Raw genomic sequence first — 11,595 nt, forward strand, 5'->3', positions numbered from 1 at the left:
GTCATTTAGCCATTACTTCTGTTGAATAATAACCTACACACATGAAACAATTGTTAATAATATTAACCTCTGAGGATCCTTGATCTTCGACGTGGTTCCGGAACTCTTCGGGAGGATAACTGATCCAGACACATCTTCAAGGATAACATATCCTCAGCAGAGAAAATATTAGCCCTAACAGTCCTAAAGCTTCGTTTTTAGTAGGATTGACTTTACTATTCAAAAAGGGGTTGCGGCGCAGCTTGTTGCCCGTTTGCCTGCCACTTTATTGTAAATCGTTTTGTACTTACAGTATAAAAATACGTATTTCCTTTAATATACTAATATATGTAGGGACAGGTTAAATAAAGAACTAAAAAAAATGAAGAACTAAGGAACTCTTCATTTTATATGTAAAAAAATTCATTTTGTATGTAAAAAACACATTTTTACATAATCCTTTTAGAGCATTTTACATATAACACATGTAGAAGTCGTTTTCAATATATGAATAAATTGTATTTATGTTGAATAAGATGAAAAATGTGTAAATAAAAAAATAAAACTAAAGTAGTGTTTTTATCTTTTTAATTATTATAGTTAAATTAGTTAGATATATTAATTAGAGAGCGATTTATTATTGTTATATTAGTTGTATTAATTGGAGAGAGAGTGTGCATTTTTTGTTGCATTTACATCTTTTTTATTTATTTTTAAATATTTAAAACCTAAAATAAAACTAGTGACTCATATTCAATTCTCGCATTTCTCGCACTAATATCATTTCTCTCTTGAACTTAACCTATATATATATATATATATATATATATATATATATATATGATTGATTTCTTTTGAGAACCACTTTGAGTTTTAAGAACTCGAAAGAACTAAACGTAACAATTTTTTTTCGAATATTTTTTACACATATGTAATACGTAAGTGTAAGTGATAGACAAAAAATTACGGTATTTTTTTACACACCGAATCGACTTTTTACACATATGTAACTAACGTTTAAACTTGTGTAATTGTCAAAAATACTTATTCTCTCTCTTGCTTCATTTTTTAATTAAATTTAATCTCAGCCACATATTTCATGTCATTTAATTAAATGTGTGGTTCAAAATTGAGTTATTAAAGTTCTTAAAACTCACCATGGTTCTCAAAATAACCCTCCCATATATATATTTAAAAGCAAAAATTCCAAAAACCTTTATGCTAAAACTGATTTTTTATATGTGAAATCGAATTTTATATTATTTTTATACATATAAAATGAAAAGTTTCTCAGTTTTCTATTTTTTTAGTTTCATCTTGAACATGTCCCTATATATGTATGTATTCAAATATATTACTACACATAATTATATTAAATTTGTTATATATCAGATATATTACTAAATACTAACAATTAAGTAAAAAAAAATGGGCTAAAGCCCAAATGGGGACATTTTGTGGTAGGGCTGGATATTCGTGTCTTAACAGGTTTTAAAGGTTTGAAGCGACGCGCTTAACAAAAGTATCAAACATGAATACAACTCGTTAGACTACTTTATATGGCATGACTATAAGACAGTTTTAAGTTTCATGTACCAATAAAGGAAAATGATGGAGTCTAGTATACTAATTTCAATTATTTAAGAAAATAAAAAAATCACACACCACACTTTTTTAATTAACAGGTTTTATCGTGCCTTAAACATGTACCCAATTGCCAGCCCTAGTTTGTGGTAGAGGTGCACACAGAAACCGGTTAACCGGCTTGTACCCGATTTCGTAACCGGTTACTAACTGGTCTAATCCTAACCGGTTACTAACCAATCCTAACCTCAGGTTAGTAACCGGTTTATATTATTGATTTCAAAACCGGTTAACCGAACCGGTGAACTAATTTTTTTTATTATTATTTTATTTAAAATTGGGTTTTTTCTGGTTATTAACCGGTTAACCGGTCCGGTCTACTCGATCAAAAGCGTTTCTCTAACCGGTTACTACCCGACCCGAAAAACCGGTCTACCGGTTAATTCCTGCAAAAAAAGACCGGTTAGCGTATTAACTAGCTAACCGATTTGTGTACTCTAGTTTGTGGGCATGGCTGCATGGGCATGGGCATGGGCATGTGGCTAGATTTGTGTTTTATATGGACAACTTATGTTTATACGTGTTAAATTCTTCAAAATTTTGACAGATTTACCATAAATATATCACATGTTGATTTGGCCTTCTTGTATAAAAACCCAACAACTCTAAACCGTGAAATCAAACCGTTACTACTTACTAATGGTTCGGTTTAAAGAGTTCTACGGTTTGGTTTTGATTAAAAAAACTTAAAAACCGTTACTAATGGTTTTACCTAACAACCGCGAATACTGAACCGTGAACACCCCTAGTCCTAGCAGCATTCACAACATGCTCCGGTTTCCTAGGTCTTGATCTAGATGGCAATGGACTAACTTGGAGGATACAACCCTATTGGTTGTGCAGTATAGTCCATGAAGACAAGTTTGTATCTACAAACCTACAAAGGACTAGGTGATGTGTCATCCATTCTCTCTCATCTCTCTCTCTCACACACACACACATGTATATACAGACATTTAATATTTTTTAAACTGAAGTTTGTTATTATGAAAAAAAGTGTGGTTTTTTAGAGAAATGTTTGAAATATGTTATGGTAATGATGTGACGGTTTATATAAATGCTTTATAGCTTTCAAGTTTCACCTCTCTAAATCTTTGCAAATATTTTGTTCACGTGTCAAAGCCTCATTTGCTCGGGTCATATAATTGGTAAATCGATAACATCACAAATAGTACCTCTAACCTTATTTAGAAAAAAAAAAAAAAAACTAGTGGAAGATATGTTAATATTTGTTGCTAGTAGTTTGAAACCCGGGTCCAAGTTTTCAAAGTAAATTAATCTTATTTAGAGAACACAGAAAAAACTAATCACAAAGTACATAAAATTTGCTGTAAACATTATGAAAAAAGTTAAAGAAACAGATAAAACTTTCACAACTGCTTTATTTAAATCCTTGACTTAATCGAACATAAAAAAAACTCGCAAAAACGAAGCACAACTGAAGGCAAGTTGATTGCAACTTTGTGGTAAACAGTATAAACAATCAATCCATAAACATTTTTCAAAAACAAAAAATATGAACTTGCTCTAATAATTTGTCTAGAGGTTTTCAATTTGTCTAGAGGTCCCTGGTTCTTTGCCTTAACTCGTTTAGCTCGTTTTCAATTTCCAAGTCAGGAAACGGATATGCTGCTTTTGAGGTTGTTCTCCCCGACGGTAAATCTCCTTTCTGTTCGTAATATTTTTCCATCAAGAATTGCCATATTCCCAAAGTGCCACCACAAAAATAATTATATTTTAAAAAACTTCAATTAATATCAGAGGTTGTTATAAAACAAGAGGGAGATTACCTTTGCGGTTCCAGATAGTTCCCTTTTTAAGTTTGCAAGATCGTCATCGACAGATGAGCCCTCGAGCAATGCAAACTACAAAAAGTACAACAGAAAGCAGATTTCCATTTTTTCAAATAACAATATTCTGTAGATTACTACTTACAGGCTGCCTTGTTTATCCAAGTGTTTCAAAATAAATGAGAATCAAATATACTAATAATTATGTCGCTTAGAACGATAAAAAGAGTAACTAAGAAGAAAATACATAACTTCAATAAGGATAAGAACGTACCTTTCCATCAAGATCATCTGTAGTTAGTTGATTAAGTGCTTCTGCTTGGGACTCCATGGTCATAACTAACATAAAAAGACAAAAACAAAGTTAGACAAAACTGAAATTTGTATATCAAAATTGCTGATACTATATGTTATAGGTAATTAATTACCACACCAAATTATGCACTATGATAAAATGACTTATTAAAAAGTAGAGGTGACAATTTCAACTCATATACTTGAGTTGACTTTGGGTTGTGCTCTATCTCAAATGGGTCGATCAATAAAATTAGCTAATACAATAGGTAACAAGCGTACAACCTCCTAAGTCATGATTTATTAAGATTAAGACTATATGTACAATAACTTTGTTTTGAAATCATAATTAACATATTCATTATTTAGAAACATTTTATAAGAATGAGCAAGAACTTGTTAACAGGTCAACTCAACCCTCTACCCCCAAACCCGTTTTGTCCCGCTACGCAACTACATTTTGTTTATAATCAAGAGACAAAAAATAACCTTTTTCCTCCATCTTCTCAAATGCTGAAAGAGCACTGCTTGTATTCACATTACCCAACATTTCACTTACTTTTGTCGCAGTCCTGAAGATAAAACAGGCCCACAAATATCATATTTAAGCATGAATTATTTGCAAAGTTCAAGAAAGAAAACACTAAGTTAATGTAAGAAGGAATAAGAACAAACTTTGCAGATTGTGCACGTGCTTTTAGAGTATCTTTCTTTGACTTAGCCTCTTGTATCTTGCTTTCAAGAAGCTGTTGAGAGAAATTAATGAATTTAAACAACAATGCAAATGTAACTGAAAAATGAAAAGATTGGAGATTTGGAGGGATGATGAACAGTTATGCGAAGCAAATAATTTTAATATTAACAACATTATTTTGGAGAAAAGTAAACAATGAATTGGAAAGAAATACACACCCGTGTATTGTTAACAAGATTGTCCACGACGCCTTTCTGCTGTTCAAGTTGTGCCTTTAAAGAAGCTGCATTGTCCTATTATATAAAATAATTTAGGGTGTAAACAGCAACAAATTAAAACATAAGTTATATGATTAAAATGAAAGTATGAAACACAACTCATAAGTCGTAAGGCCTGGTGATGGTTTATCTCACACTGTTAAGTTCATATTAGGCGGTGCTTTGATTTATGTGAGGAACCGCTTATCCGAGAGTAACAAGTTTTTAATGTTTGGGAAAAAAATCTGCTTTTAATGATTATTTAGGGGCTAATAATCATTTTTAAATAACTGCAATAAAACTGATTACTATAAAAAGACAAATAAAGTTAGATATTTATCCCTTATTTAACCCAATACCAGAGACTTTCACCTCCTTTTTTTCTTCACTAAAATGTCACTTTTGATCTAACTATTTATTAATTCCTTAGAAATCATTTTGGTAACTAAAATGAGACTTTGGCCTCCAGCCGATGAACACTGCAAAATGAGACTTTGGCCTCCAGCCATAGAAGGTGCCATATTCTTGTATTCAAATTGTTCTCATGTAAAATGACTACTTGCACATTGTTATCATTAAGATGAAAAAAATAGGTGCACAAGATTTCGTTACTTTGTCCTTATCGTAGTTGAAGGGTGTTTCTAGCATCTGACAATAGCAGAACACTTTCCTTAATCTATGTAAGCCAATCCTTTCAACTCTCTTTGCATGAAGGGAGCGTATTTTATTGGGTCATATGCTTATGCTTGTTTCAAGTAACAAATAAAAAGACAGATTATCATAAAACTAAGTGGTTAATGCGGAAAAATATCGGATATCGGTCAAAGACCGATATTTCGCGGTGGGATATCTGTAATTTTAATATCATGCAGAATTTATATATATGACAATTTAACACTAACAATTCAGTAGGCTATCCTACCATTAACAAATTCCTTTTGCAGCTTGCAAAACACTAACAGTTGTGGCAAGTAGGAACTTATTAAGACTTAAAATATTAACATTAAACACTAAAAATTGAGAATTAAGGCTTAAAACACTGATATTGGAAATATTGGTGATATATCGTTCAATATCAATCGATATTTTACCAAGAGACTGATAACTGATATATCACCGATATATCGGTGATTTATCGGCGATATCGACTGCATAGTCATAAAATTCTTGGGACATATTATTGCAGCCACTAAGATGCCAAGTTCATCAAACTTTAAAATGTTTCAGCACTAAAATGGAAAAAAAACCAGGATGAAGGGGGGTGGCTTGCTGGAAATAAAAACGGTGAAAGAAAACGAAGTAACTTAGTCTTCTTTGTATAAATTTTATTCTAAACACTGTAGTTTGTCGTGCGTTTCATTAATCTTTATAATAGAGGTGACAACTTTTACCCATTAACCCTTTACTTTTTCGGTAAGTTGCTTTGGGTTCATATATAACAAGTCAAACGGGTTATGTTAACAAATGTAAGTTTTTAACCAAAAGAAAACAGGCCGACCATGGCGAAAGTCATCAGCAAGATACCCAAATGCATGAAAACCTCCTATATTGCTTTATTAAAAAATGTTGAATTATTTATAAATTTCATAACAACTATTTAAAAAGAGTTAGTGGATCGACCCGACCTGATCCAATCCGTTACCACACACCCCTTAGCAAAAAACATGATATTTCTGTCCCTTTTTAATAATAAATGTAATTGTGCAAAGGCGTACTGCAATATATAAGATAACTCAATAGATAATATAAACAAGCCTGAATAACAATATAAAAGGGATAACACACTTATGTTCAACTATATTTTTTTTGGAAAAGTGGAATCTGATTTAAAACATCTAACAGATGGACACCAAAAACTAAAACCATGCACACAATCTTCACATGATTTGTTATTTGTTAAAAATCTAGGCTATCTCAAGTGTCCAATTCAAGAATGTTGACTAGTATGAACCACCATAAAATTCTTTTTTACAAGCAGTATAAATACATAGTAATACTATTTTATATCATTTTTTAGTTTTACACAACCAAACCTGCAATTAGAAGTCCATTTTAATTATCATAATGGCATGCATATTATCATAAAAGCATAAAAACATTATAAGTTACAGCTTAAAAAATTGCTTCCAAGAAATAGATTGAAGTCTTACTGCATAAGATTTACGTCTCTTTAATGCTTCACGGGCAAGATCCTCCTCGCCCTTACTAAGAGCAAGTTGCGCTCTTTTGTACCTATACATTTTTGTTAATAAAAATTATAAACATGGCACCATCGTTTGTTTAAAACCAGTGGAAACAACTCCACATTATTTATAGACAAAATGCGAACATCTTATAAGTGTTTCATTTATAATCAGATTATTACGGTAATAATATAACTTTTACTCGTATATAAAACCATAATTATTTGCAAAAAGACAAAAAGTATGTGTTGAGTCACTCACCAATCCTCAGAAGCTTGTTCAGCAGTTTTATATTTGTTCTCCAACCGCTTTTGTGATGCTAAAACCTTCACAAAGAGGAAAAACCGGGCCGATTTATTTTTCATAATGTGAAAAAGATATACTTTTCCATTTAAAAGTAAAGATAAAACTAAAATTGCATACTTGAGCTGTAGCTTGACGCATCTTTACTAAATCATCATTCATTTCAGTAACAGCTTGCTCTAAGATCTTTTCTGGATCTTCAAAAGTGCTAATGAGTGCATTTGCATATGACTATAATCGTAAAAATTCAAAAGAGAAAGATTCAGACACTTAGAAGTACATGGCAGACAAAAACGAAGGTAAAATTACAAAAAGCAAAAGTTATATGACAAAATAATATCCTAATAACCTTGACAACTCGTGCAAAACGGTCAAAAAGATTCATCCGGATGCCATGGCAGCGTGTGGTATTCGGGCGAGCTAGCCTTATTCCGCTAACCTTCAAGGCTCCAACTGCAATACATAAAATAGAAAATATTTAATAAAAAGATTATAGCCCATTTAAAAAATTATATAAATACATGAGGCAGGATGTACATAGATAAGAGATGTACGTATATATCATAATGCATAAAACAAGAAAGTTGAGAACATTTGTGTACATTAAGTGCATTTAATCTAACTATTGCCACATGAAGTTGCAAATATTAGTTGATGGTGTTTGCGTATACTGATCATGATTCCAATTTACTAGTCACTAGAGTCAAAATAATAAAATTAAAGGAAAGTAAAACATTGATTAAAAAAACCAATTACTTATAGAAAAACAGAATTTTAATAAATCAGACTATGGCCTGTTGGCCAATATTAATCCATACTTACGCTTTGACCAATAATAATCCTAACTTTCACTTTTGTTGCCAAGAGTAATCCCGATAGCATATTCATCATAAATTTTACACTCAATTTACAACAAGACATAGTTAGGATTATTAAAATCCAATTTCCCTTATTTCTAAGCCTATCCATAGTTTTAATCAACTGATTATATCATTCTTCAAATTGCAATAATCACTTAAAAAATCAGCAGTAAATTAAGGATAACAAGAAATTTTAAATTATTAACCTAATAAATAAATAAACACAAATACTGAAAACAAAGGTATATACTTATACACCAGAAGGTTAATCTATATCAAAAACTCAAACAATTGCAATAATTAGTAAGTTAAAGTAGTTTTGTTAGAAAAAAACTAATAAGATGCTTAGATAAAAAATGTATATATTAATTAAAGAGGGGGGGGGGGGGGCTCAAAATTTGGTCGAAAGCGGGTAAATTTACACTACATATAAAAATTTCAGGGCAGATATACACTACTGCGCAAAAAAAAAAAAAAAAAAACAGGGGGCCACCCCTGGGCCTCACTATGCTTAGCCATTGCATTAAAGTAGAGGAGTTTAGATATACGTTTAAGCTGATTACTGCGACATGAAGTTGCAAATATTAGTTGATGATGTTTGTGCAGAGTGAACATAATTCCAATTTACTAGTATCCAAACACCCTTATCCTCATTCCAATCAATCTAGCAGGTATTTAAGGATAAGAATATATTCCAATGATATATACACAGAAACTACTACGTATAGTTTAAAAAATTTAATAACAGAAACACAAAGAGTGAAAGCTAGGGTTTATACATCAAACAATTGTTTAAGTATTTATGATTGTGTGATAATCAGTAAGTTATTACCTCCAGAACCCAAGAATGAAGTTCTGTTAGTTGGAAAGGTGCTGCAGAATCCAACAACCCTGGAAGATGAAGAAGAATCATGCTGCTGTAATGAAGGCATACTCAAACCTGCAACACCTGCTCTAATTGCCATTGGTAATAACAAGATTAAACCCTAATTTACGGTTGGTTAATCGAAACAGATAAACCACCCCAAGCAAGCAGGTATTTGTATACGATGATTGGGTTTGTACTTGTGGTGGTGATTGTCTGTCTGTGCGATGAAGAAAGGAACGAAAGATGTGATATGGGCCCATCAGCTCAGGATATCATTCATTACAAGCCCAATATTATTTTCTTAACTTACCATAAGCGATCCAAAATACAAACCCAAATGCGAACCCCAAAATTAAATCTAAGACATACGGGTATTTAGTGACGAATCTAGAATGTTTTCTTACCGGAGTTGGGAATTTTTGGGTCAGTATAATTTGCTCAAACTGGCATATAACCTTTTTTCTTGGTCAGCTTCGGTCATTTCATTATGGTCAAATCGTGTCTGGTCATATAACGAAAAAGATAATCAAACAAAATATCATATAACAAAAAATAGTACATAAAATGTCATTGAAAATGTATAATTAAAATATAATACATCTAAAGTTCTGAAATCTAACTATAATATGATATAGTTTAACATTGGTAAGCAAATCAATCTTATTGCAACAAATACAACTATTGTTTTAATTGGATATTAAATTCAAATGTAATAGGGTATTAGAATGAAAAATTGGGTAGATTTTGATTGGGTTGGATATTGAAGTTAAAATTTTGGTGGATTTTTATTAGGTTGGGTGTTGGACTTAAAAATTTTGGTATAGATTGATTGAGTTGGGTATTGGGTTTAGTAATTGAGTATTAAAATCAAGCAAGTATTTCTACCCCGTGTGTTACGGTTGAGCGAGTTAAATGCGCTACATGTTCGAAAGCTATCACCTCTTGCGATAGGCACGCGACGAGAAGTCGGTTGATATCGTACCGATTCATTATGTTAAAAGTTTTGTGGCATGAATTTCATTACCAAAGTTGATTGACCAAAAAGTAAATATATGAAACTAAAGTTGAGGGGACAAAAAAGATAAGTGTAAAAGCCTTTATGCCAAAAGTCTAATAAACTAAAGTTTGTAATAAAAGTTGAGAGGCTAATAATGTAATTATTTGAAACTATTATGAAAAAATTATAAGAAAAAAGCTAGAGTGTTTACCTTTTAAATGCATATTTAATACTTGTGCAATGATTAGTTGTATATTATGTAGGAAAATTTGAACATTGATGAATAGTAAATGTATGAGTATAGGAAAGAGATTACTCTATAAAATTGTAACCAAGTTTTAAAATTGTCCCAATCAGATCACTGACAAAATATTTGGTTCCAATCATATCACTAATCTTTTAAAATTGTTCCAATTATAGATAATTAGCCCGAACAATAGGTTATCCAAGATTATATATATATAAATTATAATCCTCTCACTCCACTCCTTCACTCTCTTCGACCACCAGACCAGTACCACCAGTCCGCCACCCGACCACTTTGATCGTTGCACTGCCAACCCATCGCAACCGCCCCATCATATCTTTGCACAAGATCTGCCCGTTCGTCAGGTATCAAACTAGATGCTGCAAGGGTTTCAAAATCCTAGAACACATGCCCGTTGTCTTTCCGATCGCAACATGTTCGTTTTTAGCTAACTCCATCATTTTTTCTATTCGGGCTTCACACCCCCTCATTTTTACCACATGTTGTGACATCATCAATTCTTATTCTTATTTGTATTTGTATTTGTATTTGTATTTGGTATACCGACCCGTTTTATCATTTCAATGTATTCTTATTAAGCATTCATCATTAATGAAATATTCTTGATGTTCTTCCATGACCTTAGAACGCGACTCTTCAAACGTTCCACCGATTTTGGCATTTGACTATTAACCATTTGAAGGACATACCTTTTTACTTTTTTATTACTTTTGGGGGTAACATATCTATCCTACAAAACCCAACTACTTTTGGGGATAACATATATATCCTACAAAACCCAACTACTTATGTTTTCGCTTACAAACTACAATTCGTTATTTGGACTTGTGTACTACTTGTTACTTGCACAAAATTACTTTGCTCAGGGATTACATCAATATAGTATGATCATACGCCCCTCCTTTGCGCTCAAGACCTTATTGTTATGAGTGGAAAAGAGCCTCACTATCCGAGTACGTTGGTGCACAATCCCAATTGGAAATGACCTTATTTGCTTTTCATGAGTTTTCATGGAATTGTATGATTTTTATGTATTATATAAAAATTGTGTGAACTCATCAACTATTAAGTTAGTTGACATTATTTTATACATATGTTACATGTATGCTTATTAGAGGATGAAACAAGAGAAGACACTAGACATATGGTTTTTAATAAAGTGTTTTACATGTTTTATTTCCTTGTAATATGTTATTTGTAAAAGAACTTGTTATTTGAATTATCAATGAAATAATGATAATATTTTCACTTAATAGTGTCACATGTGTTTTGAAAAATCTGTACGTCGCACCGGGCGTATTTCGCTAAAGCCGGGGTGTTACAAATTGGTATCAGAGTCGTAACTATAAGATATGACATTAGACATAGTGTTCTAATTAGTTATAGTTTATTTGCTGTATTGTTTAGGTTGCATGATTAGAAATTATGTGGGCCTTATTTGATTATTCAAAGCACTTG

At 31.8% G+C, this 11,595-nt stretch overlaps 1 protein-coding gene across 1 annotated transcript; it reads right to left on the bottom strand.

The window, feature by feature from the left end:
* Positions 1-2,978: 2,978 nt before the first annotated feature.
* On the bottom strand, positions 2,979-9,024 carry LOC143598345 (membrane-associated protein VIPP1, chloroplastic). The gene is made up of 11 exons (XM_077076584.1): positions 8,837-9,024; positions 7,494-7,597; positions 7,265-7,375; positions 7,103-7,167; positions 6,809-6,890; positions 4,620-4,694; positions 4,383-4,453; positions 4,197-4,279; positions 3,688-3,752; positions 3,414-3,488; positions 2,979-3,292 (listed from the first exon to the last, which is right to left on the bottom strand). Exons 1-11 carry the CDS (start codon positions 8,967-8,969, stop codon positions 3,182-3,184), a joined length of 975 nt encoding a protein of 324 aa, XP_076932699.1. The 5' UTR covers positions 8,970-9,024; the 3' UTR covers positions 2,979-3,181.
* Between the last annotated feature and the right edge of the window lie 2,571 nt (positions 9,025-11,595).

Source organism: Bidens hawaiensis, unplaced genomic scaffold (assembly GCF_021521415.1).
Source record: "Bidens hawaiensis isolate Kalapana, Puna unplaced genomic scaffold, B.hawaiensis_p1.1 tig00049955_1, whole genome shotgun sequence".
Lineage (NCBI taxonomy): Eukaryota > Viridiplantae > Streptophyta > Magnoliopsida > Asterales > Asteraceae > Bidens > Bidens hawaiensis.

Bases quoted from the DNA above. Each gene is read 5' to 3' on its own strand.
- LOC143598345 (XM_077076584.1), bottom strand. From the start codon at position 8,969: ATGGCAATTAGAGCAGGTGTTGCAGGTTTGAGTATGCCTTCATTACAG. The intron at 7,598-8,836 runs GTAATAACTTAC...TATGTATTGCAG, and splicing joins TTCATTCTTGGGTTCTGGAG to TTGGAGCCTTGAAGGTTAGC. The intron at 3,293-3,413 runs GTAATCTCCCTC...TATTACGAACAG, and splicing joins AACTATCTGGAACCGCAAAG to AAAGGAGATTTACCGTCGGG.